General features: G+C 35.8%; 3 protein-coding genes across 6 annotated transcripts; 1 reads left to right on the forward strand and 2 right to left on the reverse strand.

Moving 5' to 3' along the window:
• Nucleotides 1-3,114: 3,114 nt before the first annotated feature.
• LOC143611940 (4-hydroxy-tetrahydrodipicolinate synthase, chloroplastic-like) lies at nt 3,115-4,370 on the forward strand. The gene is made up of 2 exons (XM_077086040.1): nt 3,115-3,192; nt 3,303-4,370. The coding sequence occupies exons 1-2, from the start codon at nt 3,167-3,169 to the stop codon at nt 4,228-4,230; spliced, it is 954 nt and encodes a 317-aa protein (XP_076942155.1). The 5' UTR covers nt 3,115-3,166; the 3' UTR covers nt 4,231-4,370.
• A 1,700-nt stretch (nt 4,371-6,070) lies between these two features.
• LOC143610928 (uncharacterized) lies at nt 6,071-8,489 on the reverse strand. The gene is made up of 11 exons (XM_077085273.1): nt 8,136-8,489; nt 7,923-8,021; nt 7,571-7,687; nt 7,403-7,486; nt 7,193-7,311; nt 6,998-7,099; nt 6,761-6,877; nt 6,607-6,672; nt 6,422-6,488; nt 6,284-6,337; nt 6,071-6,199 (listed from the first exon to the last, which is right to left on the reverse strand). Exons 1-11 carry the CDS (start codon nt 8,193-8,195, stop codon nt 6,071-6,073), a joined length of 1,014 nt encoding a protein of 337 aa, XP_076941388.1. The 5' UTR covers nt 8,196-8,489.
• A 2,274-nt stretch (nt 8,490-10,763) lies between these two features.
• On the reverse strand, nt 10,764-18,756 carry LOC143612691 (katanin p80 WD40 repeat-containing subunit B1 homolog KTN80.1-like). Of its 4 annotated transcripts, XM_077086629.1 has the most exons (19): nt 18,683-18,756; nt 15,799-15,929; nt 15,263-15,380; nt 14,858-15,084; nt 14,682-14,784; nt 14,478-14,548; nt 14,317-14,391; nt 14,088-14,231; nt 13,808-13,970; nt 13,302-13,715; nt 13,167-13,223; nt 12,847-13,091; nt 12,241-12,663; nt 12,034-12,165; nt 11,815-11,889; nt 11,617-11,729; nt 11,359-11,475; nt 11,210-11,278; nt 10,764-11,131 (listed from the first exon to the last, which is right to left on the reverse strand). In XM_077086629.1, exons 1-19 carry the CDS (start codon nt 18,705-18,707, stop codon nt 11,071-11,073), a joined length of 2,763 nt encoding a protein of 920 aa, XP_076942744.1. In that variant the 5' UTR covers nt 18,708-18,756; the 3' UTR covers nt 10,764-11,070. The 4 variants fall into 4 exon arrangements, with proteins under 4 accessions (XP_076942744.1, XP_076942739.1, XP_076942732.1 ...); XM_077086624.1 differs by having other exon boundaries at nt 12,241-13,091; nt 13,302-13,709; XM_077086617.1 differs by having other exon boundaries at nt 12,034-12,159; nt 12,241-13,091.
• Nucleotides 18,757-19,292: the final 536 nt, after the last annotated feature.

Below are 19,292 nucleotides of genomic sequence, written 5' to 3' on the forward strand. Positions count from 1 at the left end.
TAGGATGTTGAACCAACGGTAAAGTCATTGAATTCCCTCCACTCTTATTCTCAATACCCGATACTGATTCTCACACCGGATGGTGGTTACGAGAAGACCCCCCCCCCACAAAAATCTCCTTCTCGTAACGAGCTCACGGTATTCTGTTTTGCAGGGCCAGTTGATAACCTTGAATTATCTGATTACAAATCCCCACCCGGAACGGAATGCTAACATGATCATATCAAGTTTTCTTAGTGTTTCTTAATCGACGTCATCCGTAGGACTCAAACCCACGACCATGTAGGACCTTACCTCTACACGATGTGACAATTGCTAACAAATAGTCAATCACTAACGATATATAACGTCAACACTAAACGTGACTTAGACTTTTATACAAAAGACTTTACCACATACATGATATTTATCAAGTTAAAGGATGATGTTGCATGATAATGGCGTCCCCGATCAAGTCTTTACTACATATATAGTCTTATATAACCACATTATTACTTTAGAAAGCATGTACAACCTTGAAGATATATAGTGTCCTTTACAATAATAGGATTGTTGTAATGGCTAACATATTTCATGTGCTACATTTTGTGAGGATCAATATATCAAATAACTTATTCCACGTTATTTTATGAAAATGGTTATGGTTATTTTATCTTCTCTTACAACTCATAATATTATCCTAGCATATGGTTACCAACACATGTTTAATATAACAACATAACTGACATGAAAGTTACTGAATTTAATTTAACATTCGAACCACACCTTAAACAACTATAATTACATTGCCAATAGAAGAATTAAAGTAAAATGTCTTGCTATTTTTGTGTATAAATGATCGATAAACACAAACCTAATAATAACAACAAATTAGTTCTCACTGTTTTCATGTTAAAAATGATTTGTATTTGATCTTAAAACATATTTTATATTTATTATTCTTTTTTTAAAAAATATGTACAAATCTTAATACTCTTCTTAAATATTGCGCCCAATCTTTTTTTTACCCATAACCCATTTGAAATACCGGGTCTAGTTGTGTTCCCGAGTTCATTCAACGACGGAAAGAAAAGGAAACAATTTCCTTTCCTTTTTATTCTTTTATTTTTCCTTTCTCTCCTCAATTCCTCCCATTATGGAAGTGAAGAAATCATCCGCCATATACTCTTTATTTCACCCATCTTTCCTTTCCTTTTTTTTATTTCATTTAATTAGAGGTGGGCAGATACACCGGTTAATCGAACCGACCCAAAAACTGAACCGAAATCGAACCGGTTTGAAACCGATTATGTAGAAACTGGTTTGGAACTGATTGAAACCGTAGGTTTGGAACCAGTTTGTAATTTTCTCCACCAAAACCGGTTAACCGAAACCGGTCAAAACCCGAACCGAAACCAATCAAAACCCGAACTGAAACCGATCGTACCATGGTAAGAAACCGGTTTCAACCTGAACCGAAACCGATCATAAACCGGTTTTGACTGTTGTTGACCAAACCGAACCGATTTTAACCCAAACCGGTTTTAAGTTTTAAACCGCTTTACGCACCTCTACATTTAATGAAACTCGGAAACACACATTTTGTATCGTTCTTTCCTTCTTTTACTGAAACTCGGGAACACAACAATTCCTTTCCAACCCCTCATTTTCTTTCCTTTTCCAACCAGCATTTTTATTTCATTTAACCTCAGCCAAAATTCTTCAAATTATACTTTTCTATAGCCACTGTTGATTTGAAAGCTTCTTAGGGTTTCAGATTATTAATATGACGGCGGCGTACCACCAAATTTGTACCTTCAAAGTCTCTGTTTTCCAGTTTACACGTCCAAATTCTCACAACAGGTATTGTTTCTTTGTTTTTTTAGTGATATTATATGCCGGATTATATGCCAATAACTATTATAATTAGCTCGAGTTCGAGCTCAAGCTTGTATCGTTTTAACTTAAGTGGGCTTGAGTTAGAGCTCGGCTTGTTTATAATATATTAATAATTGTTTATTAATATATTTTCTTATAATTAGTTACAGAACTTTTAAAAACTCTTAGATTATTATAATTTAAGAACTTTAAAAACTCTTAACAAACAACTATATTTTTTTATAAAGTTTTCATATATTAGTGTAGTTTAATCAGTTATAATATGTATATTTACGATTACTATTATGAAAATTAATTTTTACACGCATTTAATTTTTTTACACGTGTACATTTTTAGTATATAATTTACACATGCGTAAACTTGTGATTCATATGTGTAATCATAATTTTTTTATAAAAAAATGATTAAGTTACTCTCAAATATTATTAATGCATAAAAAAATTGAAAAAGAAGTGGTTGGTTTAGAGTTCTTTAAAGCTCTTAAATTTTTTGGAGTTCTTAAAGGAAGCCAACCTGATATATAATATATATTATTTAATTACTTTTAGCTTATGTTTATATATATTGACAGTTATTATATAAATAAGCTTAGTAAAAAGTATATAAATAAAAAACTTGTTTAGGCTCGTGAGCCGGCTTGCACTTGTTTATTAAATGAGCCTTAGTAAAGGCTCAAGCTTGGGCTCAATTCAAGTTTTTGACCAGCCGATTTTTAGTAGCTAACGAGTGGTTCGGCTTGTTTACACCCCTACACGGCTACATGTAATGGTCACAGTTTAATGTCAGTATTTGCAGCTAGCAATGGCTGAAATGCAGTCCAGGTAAATAAGTTAGTTCTTCAAGCAATAGATCAAGAATCTTTCTGTGTGTTTTGAAATCATGTTATGGAATATGAATAATTTTTTTTAGAATTTTTGTTGTGGCTTTTGATTGGCTGCAAACCGTCCTTAGTTCATGGCATATGGTAACATTTATTGTTGTTACAACTAGCAAACTGGGCGCTTAATTAGTTCGGTGTCTGGTCACATCTAATCACATTACTGTTGCATCAAAGTTATCGTTTTGAGACGTGTTATTTGGTTTCGTATGTTTTGTTTAATCATACAATAAGTTGCAGATGTGCTATGGTTTGCTCTTGACTTTGGCCAACTCAACTCAACTTTGGTTCTGTTATATGTTGTTACATGATCAATTTTATTAATATTAATATACTTATGTTTAATGTTGTTCAGAACTGCAAGATGGGTGTCGCCATCCGCAGCTATAATTCCAAATTTTCACCTTCCGATGCGCAGTTTTGAAGTCAAGAACAGGTATATAACATTATAATGTTCATTGCATATTATTATTATTATCATCATCATCATCATCATAGTTTTAAAACAATTGTATTTTGTCATTCATTTTGTTGTTATGTTATCAGGACCTCAACGGACGACATCAAGTCACTTCGGTTAATAACAGCCATTAAAACTCCTTACTTACCTGACGGGAGGTTTGATTTGGAGGCCTATGATAACTTGGTCAATATGCAAATCGAAGGCGGAGCCGATGGTGTGATTGTTGGTGGGACCACTGGTGAAGGCCATTTGATGAGCTGGGATGAACACATTATGCTTATCGGTCACACCGTCAACTGCTTTGGCACGTCAATCAAGGTTATTGGAAACACGGGAAGTAACTCGACTCGAGAAGCAGTGCACGCAACCGAACAGGGGTTTGCAGTTGGAATGCACGCAGCTCTGCACATCAACCCGTACTACGGTAAAACTTCATTAGAAGGCATGGTGGCCCACTTCCAATGCGTGCTCCCGATGGGGCCCACGATCATCTACAACGTGCCATCTCGAACGGGCCAGGACATCCCGCCACGTGTCATTCACTCGATCGCTGACAGCGCCAACTTTGCAGGCATCAAGGAATGCGTGGGCCATGACCGGGTCAAAGAGTACACCAAAAACGGGATTACCGTTTGGAGCGGGAATGATGACGAGTGTCATGACTCAAGGTGGGACCATGATGCAACGGGTGTTATATCCGTTACTAGCAATTTGGTTCCGGGCTTAATGCAGGAACTGTTATTAAATGGTAAGAATCCGACACTTAACAAAAAGCTTCTGCCTTTGATGAACTGGTTGTTTTGTGAGCCGAACCCGATTGGGGTGAACACTGCTTTGGCTCAGTTAGGGGTGATAAGGCCTATCTTTCGGTCACCATATGTGCCACTCCCGTTGGCAAAACGGGTCGAGTTTGTGAAAATAGTTAACGAAATTGGGCTCGAAAATTTCATAGGCGATAAAGATGTTCGGGTTCTTGAAAATGATGATTTTGTGCGGGTGGATCGTTATTAGTAGAGTAATTTTACATGATTTTTTTAAAATCTTTTTGTCTGTTTACATAATAAATCTCGTGTTATGATGGTTGTACGTGGAGCTTAAAACTGTGTTATCGTTAATAAAGTTACGCGCCCTTCTAAAATACTGCTACTTTTTTGGTTGACAAGTCCTCTAAATGAAAGCCGAGTGTTGTATGTAAACATGGCAAAATCGGCGGGTTGGGTGTCTGGTCACATGTTCGGGTCATAATAGGCTGTTTTGAAAAGGTATTGCTTTCGTTCGGTTCAATACATATTATAATTGAAGCTAAACTGGATTTAAGTAAGCTGTTTTCAAAACGACCCAACGACCCATTTTGCCCTGTTTAATTTGACTCGTTTCAAATTAACCCGTTAGTATAATTTTAGTAGAGCCAGAAGGATCCGAATCTTTACCCATTTCCATAGATTGACCCGGTAAAGATGATTCATACTATTGTCATTATTAGTGGATTTATACAAAATCATGATTATTTTTACTCATTAGAATGGTTATAGACTAGTTGCTCTTGATCGCGTGATCTTAATGGTGCTCGTATAATGTTAAGAGATTTCGTATAAAACTACAAACGTAGCGAGGGTAAAACATATGAACATAATATGATATGCTGTCCCGAAGGACCCAGAGTCTCACCATTTTGAGAAAAAGGTACAAAACCTCATTTGCACACAAAGCAAAATAATATTAAATTATATACCTAAACCAGAACTTTGTGTGTTTGTTTTCTTCTGAAAAATGGATCAACCCAATCCTTGTCCTCCTTGACCGCCTTTTCCCATCGTTTTTTAAATATTTCAAGCTCTGACGTTGACTGCCTCCTTATCTGCAAAAGTAACCGATACATTTCAAATTTTACTTAAAATGGAACCCGATCTTGATGTGTTTTTTTAGTTGTGTTACAAAAGAACTGAATATTATGTTTATAGTGTTGGATTTAAAGATTGTGCGTATGCAAGAATCTGAACAATAATTGTGCAGTGAGAAGAAAAGTTACATTACCTCAATTCGCGTATCAACAACACGGTGACTCTGAGGAAACATTAAAACAAATGAAAACATGAGCGTTATGAAGTACTCGTATTAAACAAGCGAATCCAAATGTTATGATGAGATTTAATGATTTTAATCTATATACCAAGAAGGTCAATTTGATTATACTTGATCTCTTGGAGGCTAACGCGATGGCGAAGTATAGCGAGGGCCAGGGGTGCCCCGCCCCCCTGTTTTTTTACGCAGTAGTGTAAATTTACACGTTTTTCACCCGAAATTTGTTATATGTAGTGTAAAGTTAGCTGTTTTCGACCGAAAATTTGAGTCCCCCCCCCGGCGGTTGTTAGTCCAAGCTTCGCCACTGGGCCAACGGGTTGGATTTAAAATCCTTTTTAAAGTGTATTCATATGCTTGCAAATTCCTATTGGATTATCTTTGTTCAATAATATATCTTTGAAATCATAATTTTAAAACCAAATTATAAATTTTGAAAATAGGTTGACCGGTAAATCCAACCGTTACTCAACCTGCTCGACAGATCCAGTTTTCCACCTCTAGTAAATAATATAAAGATGGAAAGGGAGTTGGAGGAAAGCAAAAGAGGAATACCTTAGTTATATTGACTTCATGTGAAGTCTGCAACAAGAATTTAAACATTGTTAGAAATTAACTTGCTGTAAAGACAATTAACTATATTCTTTTTCAAAATTCGGTTTCTGTTGGTTATTATGCAAAAGCCAAAAATCAATATAGTGTATAATGTAAATGCGAAGAAACATATTGCTTGAACAATTTTAGTTCAAAATTGTTCATTTGCACATTAACATTAAGTCAATAGTGAATATAAGCGAGTATAAGAAAGACGATACACCTTATTAGCAGATGGCCCGCCTAATGTCTGTCTTCCCTGATGTAACACATATTCACTATCGACAATTCCCACATTTCTCATCCCCTAAAATAAGCAAAAAGATTAGTCCAAGTATTGATGGATCAATAAATGTTTAAACTTGTTTATCAACCCGAATATAGAATTTACTTGTGCACAATAACCGAGTTTCATATCCATTCCCCATCCGTGCACCAGGTCATTCTGGAAATACATGAAGAAAGTTATAGATGGCCATAAAATGATAACATATAAATAAATATTAAATAATTAAATAATAAAAGTAACCTGAATAAGATGCCAAGCACAATGCCATGCAGCTCTGGAGAACACGGGAACCATCCCTTCTACAAATCTTAAAATTAAACAAAGACGAAAAACATTTTCAAACAGATTACTAGTTATTGAACATTTTCATGAAGCATAGCTTAAAACAAACTTAAAAAATAACATATATCATATATGCGACTTACCCAGTACACGGTGGACCCTCGCTTGCACTTGTACATTTCACGGTACTTTTAGTGTCATAAACCCTTCTTTATATAAATAAGTATATGAGCATTAGTGTACCAAATGAAATGAAGATGATATCATATATGAACTGACAATAATTATTTTGTTCACCTATGAAACTTTAGTTTTTTTTTCCGGACTGTGATCCGATGATGTATGTCTGTCGATTTTGAATCTAAAGCTGGTTGAGATATCTCCAGCCCTTCTTCTTTAACAATATTTAAATATCTGCATATATCAGAACTATATATTATAGCTGTGCTTCTTTGTTCTGAAATCCTATTATTATTAACGGTGTTCTTTCACCAAATAAGGTATCAGAGAATATAAACGGTAGATCAATTGTACTTTTTGGGGTTAAAATTCTGCACTCCTAGATCTTCATCCCAAAGGAATATATAATCATACAGAGAAACAGCAGCCGGATGTAAAAACCTTTTTGCAAACCACCTGAAGCACCATTAGATGCATTAATTAAGAAACTCATAATTTATGCGTGTTAGTTTCTACATGAAAAATGTGTTTGAAAAAACTGAACCTTACCACTTTGTTTGGTTATACGCTACGATATGTACCGCCTTTCTACTCCACTTGAGATCCCACCATCCGTCCATTTTCCCATCATAATGGAATAAAATAACTGTAAAATTTTCTTGAAGAAACTGAAAACACCAATGCTGGTTCAGTATTGTTCATGTGATGAATGAAAGCTATAGATTGAGTTATGAATATTACAATACTATCCTCGCATACCTTTTGAACAATGGTATTAACGTTTTGCTTCTGTTTCAAACCGACAGGCATTGCCAGCAAGTTATGAGAAGGGGAACGATTAGCCTGACATGTGATATCGCCAGATTTTCATGTAAGGTCAATTAAATATTTACATATAGCATATAGGACTAGAGTTTTGGCAGATACCTTTAGTTTTAGTTTTGAATTACTTGTTGACCATATCGGTTTTAATTCGAAGTCGGATTTATCTTCAATAATACCCGTGGGTAAGCCCTTCAAGCCTGTGTAAGATAATGGGAATACCTAGAGAATCACAAGGAAATCACATTAATTTCATGCCATAATAAAACCTAAACATAAAGCAGATAGATAATGCCATTCTTCTAAAAACAATGCCATAGTTCCCTTTTTGGCACATCAATCAGATTCTGAATTTATTTGTATTTTAAAATAAATTAAATCAATTTCCATAAAAATCAGATGACTGGCAAGCTGAATATAAATGCACTTAACGAACGTGTCACTAGCATTGCAATACCTTTGTTGAAAGCTGAAAATTTGTAGTTCTGTATGCAAAATACAGCATTATTGTACATAAAACTACCAAGAATGTTTTCTTCTTCGATCGACAAAGTCCCTGCATTTATTAAAGCTCTACATGATTAGAATCCATCTAGCAATTCCAATAATATATATCAACATTAATTTCACAAAGGAACAAACTCGAGATAGTATAGCAACATAAACTTACCCAATCATAACGGATGTGTCTTTTCCTTAAAAGATTCCTCCACGCTATAAACTTCCTCATAGACACCTCTTTTTGATGTATACTGTCTCATACCAAGCTGCATCCATCATCACAAATAAAGCAACTATTAAGCTCATGTGATTGTGAAGATAAGTCTACGACAAATGATTATTCAAAATAGGTATAATATTTAGTCGCACTCGATTTAGAATACATTTATACATCATTAACAGTAACTGGCTAAATCTGCAAAAGCATTAATAAAACTCGTATCACAGACGTCTTAAGATTTCACAATAAACAGGTGGTCATAGATTACTAAATTAAGACACTGGCCTTCTCTCACAAGCATTCAGAAATGACGCACAAACGGACACTTTGATTTCATGTAAACTGCATAAACAATATTATCACTTATATCATTACTTTGCATCCTAGTTCAATCTAGAAAAAAAAAAGGCAAGTTGATCAATAGTCAAACTTCAATATCCAGAGGCAAGACCACTATAGTAGCTAGGGGTGAGCAGTAATTGAACCATTAACCGGAACCGAACCAAACTAACCTAGTTTACTGAAAATCGGTTATCGGTTTCTTTTGCACCCTTGGTTAACCAAATATAACCGAACCATTCGTATTTTCAAACACTTCTAGTTTTTATGCCTCCAAATAAACCGGACCGAAAACCAATTGGTTAATAAACTAGTTAACTGATGACTTCGGTTTCAGTTGAGGCTAATAACCGTACCCGAAGCAACCCTTACGTGTGCACCAATAGTAGTTGCTACCAATGCTATTAAAGAACAAGATATAAGCTTATTACTACCAGGCTATATATCTACTATATGTACTCAACATGTAAAACTGTCAAATCAGAACCAATTACCTACACAGTATAATACACACACACACACATATATACATATATATGTATATGCACAGTACGAGGAATAAATTAGAGGCAAATTAACCTAATTGCAAAGTTATTACGTACGTCGTGTTCCGTATAATGAATTAAATAAATAATCTTATATCATAATATAATAACTCACCGCAAAATACATAAATCAACGATCACATTAATTCGCATATCAATCATCAATTTGTAGAATTATAAGGTACCTGAAGGAACACTGACCTCCGAGACTTGCTGACGTGTCTCTGTAGAAAACTTTATAATTCAGCAACTACGTGTAACGAATTCACCGGAGAATTAAACAAACTGACGATCGATTGTAATGATAATGATGATGATGATATCAGAGGCCGGAAATCAGTTGCTTTCGATGCGTGTTTTTGTTTTGAATTCTAGAGAGATTGAGAAACATCAAAGTGCGGAATTGCATGTGTTTTCATTCGTCGATGGGCGAGGCACGGCGAATGCATTATTTATTTATTTTTTTTAGAAAGGGGATTTTCATTTGTGTTTAGGAAACCGCGCTCTCCGATCGTTGTCTCACTTTGGATAGACTATGTTTTTTTAACTGGATTCACATAGACTTTAGAGTTTGGGTCCGGTTAAGACCATACCACCGGCTGCCACAAGAGCAGGACTTTTTAGCGTAATATACGGTGAGACAAAAACCCGAGTGGGCTCGGGATCCGAACTGACAACCTCGCAAGGGCTATCTCAAATCATTCATTGACAGGATCCACCCGAAGTGACACAAATTGAGATCCAACTTGAATCTCTACTAAAGAGTAAAGTATCAAAGTATTCCTAATACTAGGCTATAAGTGACGGATATAACTTATGATCATTTAATTTATATTGTTTAAGTGAACTCTAACTTTCACCTTGGTTGTGAATAGTAATACAACTCAAAAGGTTATTATTATAGGTTTTTGTTAGAACAAATATTTGTATCTATTGGTTTAAATGCATTACACCACATGTGATTTGTTATAGTAAAAGGTTTGTGGCAAAAGTTTCATTACCAATGTTAGGTTCAAAAAGTAAAGATGTAAGATGAGAGATCAAAAGTTTTATTATCAAAGTTGAGGGGTCAAAAAATAAATTTGTAAAATAAAAGTTAAGGGGTCAAAAATAAATATATAAAACAAAAGTTGAGGGTTTAGAAACGTATATATGCTAAACCTAAAGTTGACCAAATTATGACTATAATTAACTTAAGTATCAAGATTAATGATATAACTTAAGAACATTATAGATGCATTTTACACATGTGCTTGACAAAGAACCCTAAGGTAATAATTTTTTTTTTTTTTGTTTTGTATGCAATTCTTTTGTAAAAGCGTCAACAACAATAGATGAAGTCGAACAGTCAAGTCACCTCAATTGCCACTCTCCCTCTGGCCTCCCCTTTATCCTCTCCTAAAACCTTCCTCCTCCCAAAGTCATCCGAATTCCCAAACGTTTCTCCCTTCCACATACTCACTTTTTTCTCTCTTCTACGAGCAATACTTCCATTGTTATGGATGCTTTTAAGTGTTAATTTTTTAGAAAATTAAAGGACACAAATAAAACATGTTTCAATTAAATCACTTTAATTCAAAAAAGTTTCATGTTTATAAATAAACTTACAATAATAATACACTGATGATAAATTACAAGCATGTTTCTCATACTTATAAATACAAGTCAACTATAAAACCTTCTTGAACCATATTCTCAATTTTAAACAACACATTTCTCTTCCAGAATACAATATTTAGTATCAATTTTTCTTCTACTTTACATATCATAATCATCTACACATCTTTATTCACGGATACAAATTAAATATCACAATCATCATCAATTTACACAAAATATTACATACGCTATGATTATTTTAGCACGAACTCATGTTCCATCCGCACTGGCTTCCTTCGATCATCCCCAGGCCGGCATAACTTTTAGTTGCAGCCCCGACCCGAAGATGTTGTAAAATGAAAGAAGACCATTAAACAAAACTGTGAGGTGTTTAGAAGGAATTATGATTTTTGGAGAACCATATTTAGTTCTTGAGCACATCTTGCTGGCAAACCGCCTCGCCTACATAACAAAGATCATGGTGTTGAAGATTTTTAGATACCGTTAATATATCGTTAATCTAAAGAAAACATGTTTTACCTTGTAATATCGGGGAGACACTTGCGAATCTTCTGAAGCTGAACGTGACATTCATTGCAGCATTCAAGTCTGTCGTTATGTTTCAGAAGATCGTTAGTTGGTGTTTAAGAACTAAGAAACATTAAAAGAACGGAATCAACAAAAGATACCTTTTTTCTGCGTGAAGATCAATACCAACAGTTGGAGGTGCGGACACTGTAGAGCTGATTACGGGCCCAAAGACCGCCACAAGCTTTAATAACAGTTCCAGTGATACACTAATATGCCTGTGTGATCAGGAATTACTATTCAGAATCCAAAACCATGTTTTAAATTTTTTAAAATCCATTTGCGAATCACAGAATTTATATTATATTTTAATAAAAAATATATTAGTAACATATAGTGTGTGCGAATATAAACAATACCGCTCAGTTTTGCTATCCAGTAGATCTAAAAGCACCGGAAGCAAGGAAGAGAAGTGATCTAGTGTGAGGGACTCCATTTTCTCCATCAGGACATTGACCACATCTGCCTGAACCTGAAATGACAGTCAACATTCAGATTTCAGAACGTCAAACTTCAGGCGGTTAAAGTTTCACCAAAATCAAGCAATGAATACTTACAGCATGATCTGGCAACTTCCGCAAGGCGTTAATAGCACCCTTCGTGTCATTTTGCCCCCAAAAATGTCTTACCACCTAAAGAGCACAATAACATTAATCATGGTTCACAAATAACAGAGACTTTACATAGACGATTCTGAAAACGTTAATAAGAAACTTATGAAAGATGAATCATTGTTTGAAAGTAAAAAAAATATTCATGAACCAAATGGAAGCTACCTGGAGTTTTGTTAAGCGAGCCCGGAGGCTACTTACGAACACATCATGATTTTGCATCAAATCATCCGCCACGTCATCCTCCTTTTTAGACATCAAAACTCTCCCAGTAGTCTGTGGGCCATCATCCTGCAACTTGCCAACATTATAAAAAACTTTAATATCAGTTGAAACTAACAAGGTTGTTTTACATCCAAAGAAGAATGTTACCGCTAATAGAGATGATTTAGCTTTCTGAGAAATCATGCGAGTGGGAGGATCGTGTCTGGGGCCCACTACCACGGGTGAGGTTTTTGTTGTTCTTTCAGGTATCATGCGAGGGGAAGCATTGGATCGTTTTGTAACTAGCATTGGAGAAGGTCTGCCTCTTTCTTGCATTACGCGACGAGAACTCACAGATCTCTGCACGGATGAGACCTTACCTTTCTCAGGGAATAGCATACTAGGAGCGGTCCTAGGTCTCACAGGGGACGCACTAACTTCCTCAGATTTAATGGCCGGGCCCACATCACGTTTCGTTACCATCGGGGATGATTTAGCCTCGACTACCACATTAGACACCACATCAGGTGTCTTTATGGACATCTTGGGTGGCTTAGCTTCATGTTCTTCAGAAGCTAACACATCAGGCGTCTTTACTGACATCTGGGAGATTTTAGTTTCGGCTGTATTAAATGACTGATTTACCCTTATCGGCATCTTGGGGGGCTTAGCTTCAGGTTCTTCAGAAGTCACTGCATCAGGTGTCTTTACTGGTATCTGGGAGATTTTAGCTTCAGGAATTTCACTAGGGGCTGGATTAGATGACTGATTTACCCTTATGGGAATCTTGGGTGTTTTAGCTTCAGGTTCTTCGGAAGCCACCACATCAGGTGTCTTTACTGGCATCTGGGAGGATTTAGCTTCAGGTATGGCACAAGGTACTGCATTAAATGACTGATTTACCATCTTGGTAGGTATATCAGCGTTGGTATCAATGATTGGAGTTTCGTCAGTATTCAGTTTTTCTCTCTTTTCAAATCTCTCAACTAGACTGCGAGTCCTTCCATGCACAACTGCCACTGCATGATTGAAAAAAAATGGTGCACAATTATTATTTAGCTTACTTGAGCAACACCAATAAATTTGATGGCTACCTCCATTGACGTATTTAACAGGTTTCAACTCTTTGTTTGATTCAACAGACCTATCACCTGAAAAGAACAAAACTATTGCAAGTTAACATCACATGATTAAGGCTCTTATTTGCATGGTTAACATGTGAGTATTACGGTTTTCGTGTGGAAGTGTATCTGGAGATGAAGGCTTTTGAATCTCTTTTGTGACACATGTAGAGATCGAAGCTTTCTCATTGGAAGAATCAACAGCAGGAGCATCTGTTACAAGCCTTTTTTGAAAGTTTGCATGTGTAGCAGTATCTGATCCACTTTTTAATCCAGATTCAACAGTTAATGATATCCCTTCTATATCTAGTTTAGTAGTTGATGGCCTTCTCCTATGAGACGGTGGCTTAAGCGATACAGCAATGTTTTCCTGTTCATTGGTCATTGATTCTCTTGAAGCAAATTTGGCTGCAGGAATTGGTTTTTGGGTCGTCATATTATCAGTCTCTTTATTGATTTGTGGGATCATAACCGTCGGTAAAGACCCAGACTTTCTTGAAGAAACAGGTGTCATACCTGCAGCTTGACATGAAACCACTAATTACAGCCTTGCAGACTACCTGTTTGCCCCTCATCATCAAAGAAAACTAAAAAAGGCGAGCTAAATAACTTACTGTCCACGTATATATTCTTTATATCCTTTGTGTCGTCGTCTGACGACATGGCGGACCTTCTGGGACTCTCAATTCTCCCTTTTGAATCTTGTTGGAGATTTACTTTTGACTGCACACGGGTATTTTCCTCAGACAAGATGCTATGCGAATGTGGTTCGATAAGCTTCACAAACCAAAAATCACAAAAGATAATTAAAATTATATTAAGTAAAAAGAGTGTAACCACTAAAGAGTCTAACTTGAAACCAAGAAATCAAAATTCAGATCATGGGATAACTACCGAAGTGTCTGCCACCCAAACTGCAACAGCATTCTGATAATATGAGCATCCTAAAAGTTTTCCATCATCAATGCAGAGGTCACCTAATGTTGACCACCCCATATCAAGAGCATCATGACAAACAACCGGCTCCCATGAATATACCTGAAATTCAAAAGAGTGTTTACGTGTGGTGTGTACTGTATCTTTCTAGGAAGTAAAAATAAGCTTAACGGAAAAGTTTTAATACCTTTAAACTGCCATCTAACCCGCAAAAGAGAGTCCTCCCATCTGGATGGAAAGTAACTGCTCGTACGCCTGTTGCCTGAAAAATTAGAAGAGAATTATTACTTGAATAGCACATATATATAGAATATTAAGAATAAATAAGGGAAATGAAACAATTGGTACCTCAGGTCGAGTTGATCCAATCAATTCAAAGGTCTCCAAGTCCCAAAATTTAACAGTTTTGTCTGAAGAACCTGGAACAAGTTATGTATAAGTTAAGCAAAGTGATCATGGTCGGTTTTTTATTTTTGCTTCTTTATATGTTTCATGGTTCATATTAAAGAATGTTATCAAGTAAAAAAGTAAAACAAACAAAATTAAACATACCTGTTGCTAAAAGAAACTCAAGGGGATGAAAGTCCATTGATCGAATATGCCCTTCATGAAACTTGAACTCGTGTAAAAGTTTGCCAGCTGTTAAGTCCCATATCTGTCCAACAAGCAACGGTTAAAGCTTAACCATAATAATGATTCTTGGTGCTGAAATGACTGAAAGATCATACCTTTACAACATTGTCAAGTCCCCCTGACACCACCCAACGACCATCAGGACTAAATCTGATAGTACTAACTGCTCTTCTATGTCCTTTATATGTGTGAATACACCCTTTCTTTCTAATATCCCAGATCTTTAAATTAGTGTCCATGGAACCCGATGCAAAAAACTCACCGAAAGGATGAAATTCAAGAGCAGTACAATAGGATCGGTGTCCATTTAGTGTTCGAACCACTGCATTGCAAGAAAGTGTTAGAAATTAAGAAAATTTCATGTTTCAACAAGCATGTGTGTGGTATATATGTATATGTTTTTACATGACATCCTACATCTAAATGTAATTATATTATACAGTTCATTTCAATTAATGATATTAGCTTTCACGTAAGAGATAATCCATTAATCAACTTACCCTTTGTTTCTTCAAGATCCCAAAGTTTTATCACGCCAGAAGAAGCTCCAGCAGCTACTAAAACTTCTGTTGAGTCAAAAGCTACAGACTCAATAGGGCTTGTGTGGCCACTTAGACTCTGCATCACACCACAAAGAAAAACTATCATACTTCTAAAAGACTCATGACTTCATCACTTCATCCTATACTTACAAATAGGAATTGAAAGAAATATCCTATTTCAGCCATATTTATCTTAATGAATGTATAATATAAGGATTATATGAACAATGCCATAAATTATTTTAGTAAGTAGCTCATATGTCTACGTACTGAATGTCTTCAAACTTCACTGGAGTAATAGACCTTAAGACATAAATATAATTGATATCTTATAAGTTGTAACATTATAGTTAAAATGGTAGATTCTTGTACTAAGTTACCACTGCCTATAATTGAGTTGTTTGAAGGAAACTATATGCCGAATTTATAAATAAAGTAAGCATGAAATGTATACGCAAACGGAACTGTTATAACTTCACAGTAAATTTACTAACCGTTGTAGCAGTTGGTTTCCCAATTGACCAAAGATTAACTTTCTCATCATCACCACCTGTAATGAAGTTTCGACGCGTCTTCTTCCCGATCTTTAGACAATTCACATTCGCTGTATGCGCCACAAATTCCTCTATATTTATTTTAGTCAAGAAATATAACGCATACACCGTAAACAAACTTTCAACCGCTATTAAACATTTCCATCCCTATATATCCCAACGAATTAACAAACACATTCAAAATCTCATAAGACGCCAACTAAGTTCAATTAATCCCAATTTTGGCCGGATTTGAAAATTGACTGACTAATTGACCAACAAGCCCAAAATTAATTAGTGGCATGGGGACTAGCGATTAATCGGGGATTAATCAGCGCCTAGTCGGGATTTTTACACACTGGCTTTAGAAATAGAGCTCGAAACGAGCCGAACTCGAGCTTTCTGTAAGGTAAACGAGCCGACACAGGCAATTAATCAACGTAGATAGTAAGTCTGTTCTAATTAACACACATTTAAAACTCAGATAATTTCCACAAAAAAATGCCAGGTTCAATTGTGTCTCTGTGTCTCTTACATTCTCAAAAGGTAGTCACAAGCAACTAATTAGCACACATTTAAAAACAAAGGCCATAAACAAGTTATAAGTCGGGCTCGAGCTTGAAAATTTACACACGAGCTGAATTCGAGCTTTAGAAATAGCGCTTGAAATGAACCGAGCGGACACAGGCAATTAATCAACATATATAGCATGTCTGTTCTATCTCAAGCATAAACTAAATAGCAATTACTAAAAATTAGGGCCATAAACTACCAAAGTGAGCCAAAAACACCACGAATTCTCAACAGAAATCAAATACTATTGCTATTGGTGTTGAATATGTATGCATCCTAAATCTTCACTAATCTAGCTCGAGCCAGCTTGTGAGCCTAAATAAGCCAATTATTAATAACATTTTTAACATATATCAATCTAATTATTATTATATATAAACTACACTTAAATATTTATAAAATAACTATTAAACAGAAAAGGAGTAGAGCTCGAGCTTGAAAATTTTCTCATGAGCCGAGTTCCAGCTTTAGAAATAGAGCTCGAAAAGAGCCGAGCTCGAGCTTCAGCTTGAGCTCTTTGTAAGTTAAACGAGTCAAGCTCAAGCTTAGTCGAGCTCGGGCTCGGCTCATTTATATCCTTCCACAGGCAATTAATCAACATAGATAGTAAGCCTGTTCTAATTAATTTCCAAAAAAAAAATGCCAGGTTCAATTCTGTAGCAGGCAACTAATTAACACACATTTAAATCATATATTATTAATATCAGTGTTTAATTTCTATATATCCCCAATCTTCTACAAAAGTAGCCACGGGCAATTAACCAACACATATAGCAAGTCTGTTCCATCTCTAGCACAAATTAAATAAAAATTACTCACTAGCCGAGCGCGAGCCTCAAAAATTACTCACGAGCCTAGTTCAAACTTTAGAAATAAAGCTCGAAATGAGCCGACCTCGAGCTAAGTTAAACAAGCCGATCTCGACCTTAAACAGGCAATTAATCAAACACATATAGTAAGTCTGTTCTTTCTCTAGCATAAACTAAACAAAAATCACTAAAAATTAGGGCCATAACCTACCAAATTAGACCAAAAACATCACAAATTCTCAACAGAAATCAAATGCTATTGCAATCGGTCGATGTTGAATGCGTATGTATCCCCAATCTTCAATAATCAAGCTCGAGCCAGCTCACGAGACTATTAGTTTATATAACATTTTTAACTTATATTTATCTAATAATTATTATATATAAACTACACTTAAATATTTATAAAATAACTACTAAACAGAAAACGAGCAGAGCTCGAGCTTGAACAATTACTCATGAGCCTAGTTCCAGCTCCAGCTTTAGAAATAGAGCTCAAAACGAGCCGACCTAGAACTAAGTTAAACGAGCCGAGCTCGACCTTACAGGAAGCTAATCAACATATATTGTAAGTCTTTTCTATCTCTGTCATAAATTAAATATAAATTACTAACAATTAAGGCCACAAACAAGCCGAGCTCGAGCTACCAAAAATTACTCACGAGCTGAGTTCCAGCTTCAGATATAGAGCTCGAAATGAGCCGAGCTCGAGCTACTAAATATTACTCACGAGCTGAGTTCCAGCTTCAGAAATAGAGCTCGAAATGAGCTGAGTCGAGCTTGAGCTCTCCGTAAGTTAAGCGAGCCGAGCTGGAGCCTAGTCGAGCTCAGGCGCAGCTCATTTACATCCTTACACAGGCAATTAATCATCAACATATATAGTAAGTCTGTTCTATCTATCTCTAGCATAAATTAAATAAAAACTACTAACAATTAAGGCCATAAACAAGCCGAGCTCGAGCTACAAAAAATTACTTACGAGCTGAAATCCAGCTTAAAAAATAGAGCTCGAAATGAGACGAGCTCGAGCTTGAGCTCTCTGTAAGTTAAGCGAGCCGAGCTGGAGCCTAGTCGAGCTCAGGCGCAGCTCATTTACATCCTTACACAGGCAATTAATTAACATATATATAGTAAATCTGTTCTATTCTATCTCTATCATAAATTAAATAAAAACTACTAACAATTAAGGCCATAAACAAGCCGAGCTCGAGCTACAAAAAATTACTCACGAGCAGAGTTCCAGCTTCAGAAATAGAGCACGAAATGAGATGGAGCCTAGTCGAGCTCAGGCGTAGCTCATTTACATCCTTACACAGGCAATTAATCAACATATATATAGTAAGTCTGTTCTATTCTATCTCTAACACAAATTAACCAAAAATAACTAATAATTAGGGCCATAAACAACCAAAATTAAGCCAAATTCATCACAAATTCACACCAGAAAGCAACAAAAAGGATACGCAACTTATATCCGCGTTTCGCCATCTCGAATCTCAATTGAAATAATTAGGTTTTCCGGTGTCGGTGCGGTGCTGAAGCTGCTGCTGCTACCGACGGTACATACATACACCTACACAATTATTATTATTATTATTATTCAATTAATGTGCGTAGATTCGCGAAATCGTTGATATACATATACATATACACTAGAGTCCAATACTGAATCAGAAAAGTAGTGAATCAGATTAACCGGTGAGAGATTGAATGAATCGGTTGCTTTTGCAGCGAGTTTTGTTTTGTTTGTTAGATATATGACGTGCGCACAACGTGTAGTGTGTGAGAGAGAAAGTCTTTAAACTTAAAAGAAAAGAAGAGCGTTGTCTAACGTCTTCACACCATGATTGACGTTAGATTTGGAATGACCAAATTACCCTTGGGTTTTCTTTTTCACTTCTTTTTTAACAGCGTTTTCTCTGAGCCTGAGTCCGTATGTGACGAGATTTTAAGTCTTTCTAGTTATTTGACGTTTTATGTTCGGCACATATATCCCTAATAGGTGGAAATCCTAACAATGGGTAAAACCGTCCTCCAACGCAGACGCTGATGCTCGAATGCTAGAAGAATCAA

Source organism: Bidens hawaiensis, unplaced genomic scaffold, assembly GCF_021521415.1.
Source record: "Bidens hawaiensis isolate Kalapana, Puna unplaced genomic scaffold, B.hawaiensis_p1.1 tig00002236_1, whole genome shotgun sequence".
Taxonomy (NCBI): Eukaryota; Viridiplantae; Streptophyta; class Magnoliopsida; order Asterales; family Asteraceae; genus Bidens; species Bidens hawaiensis.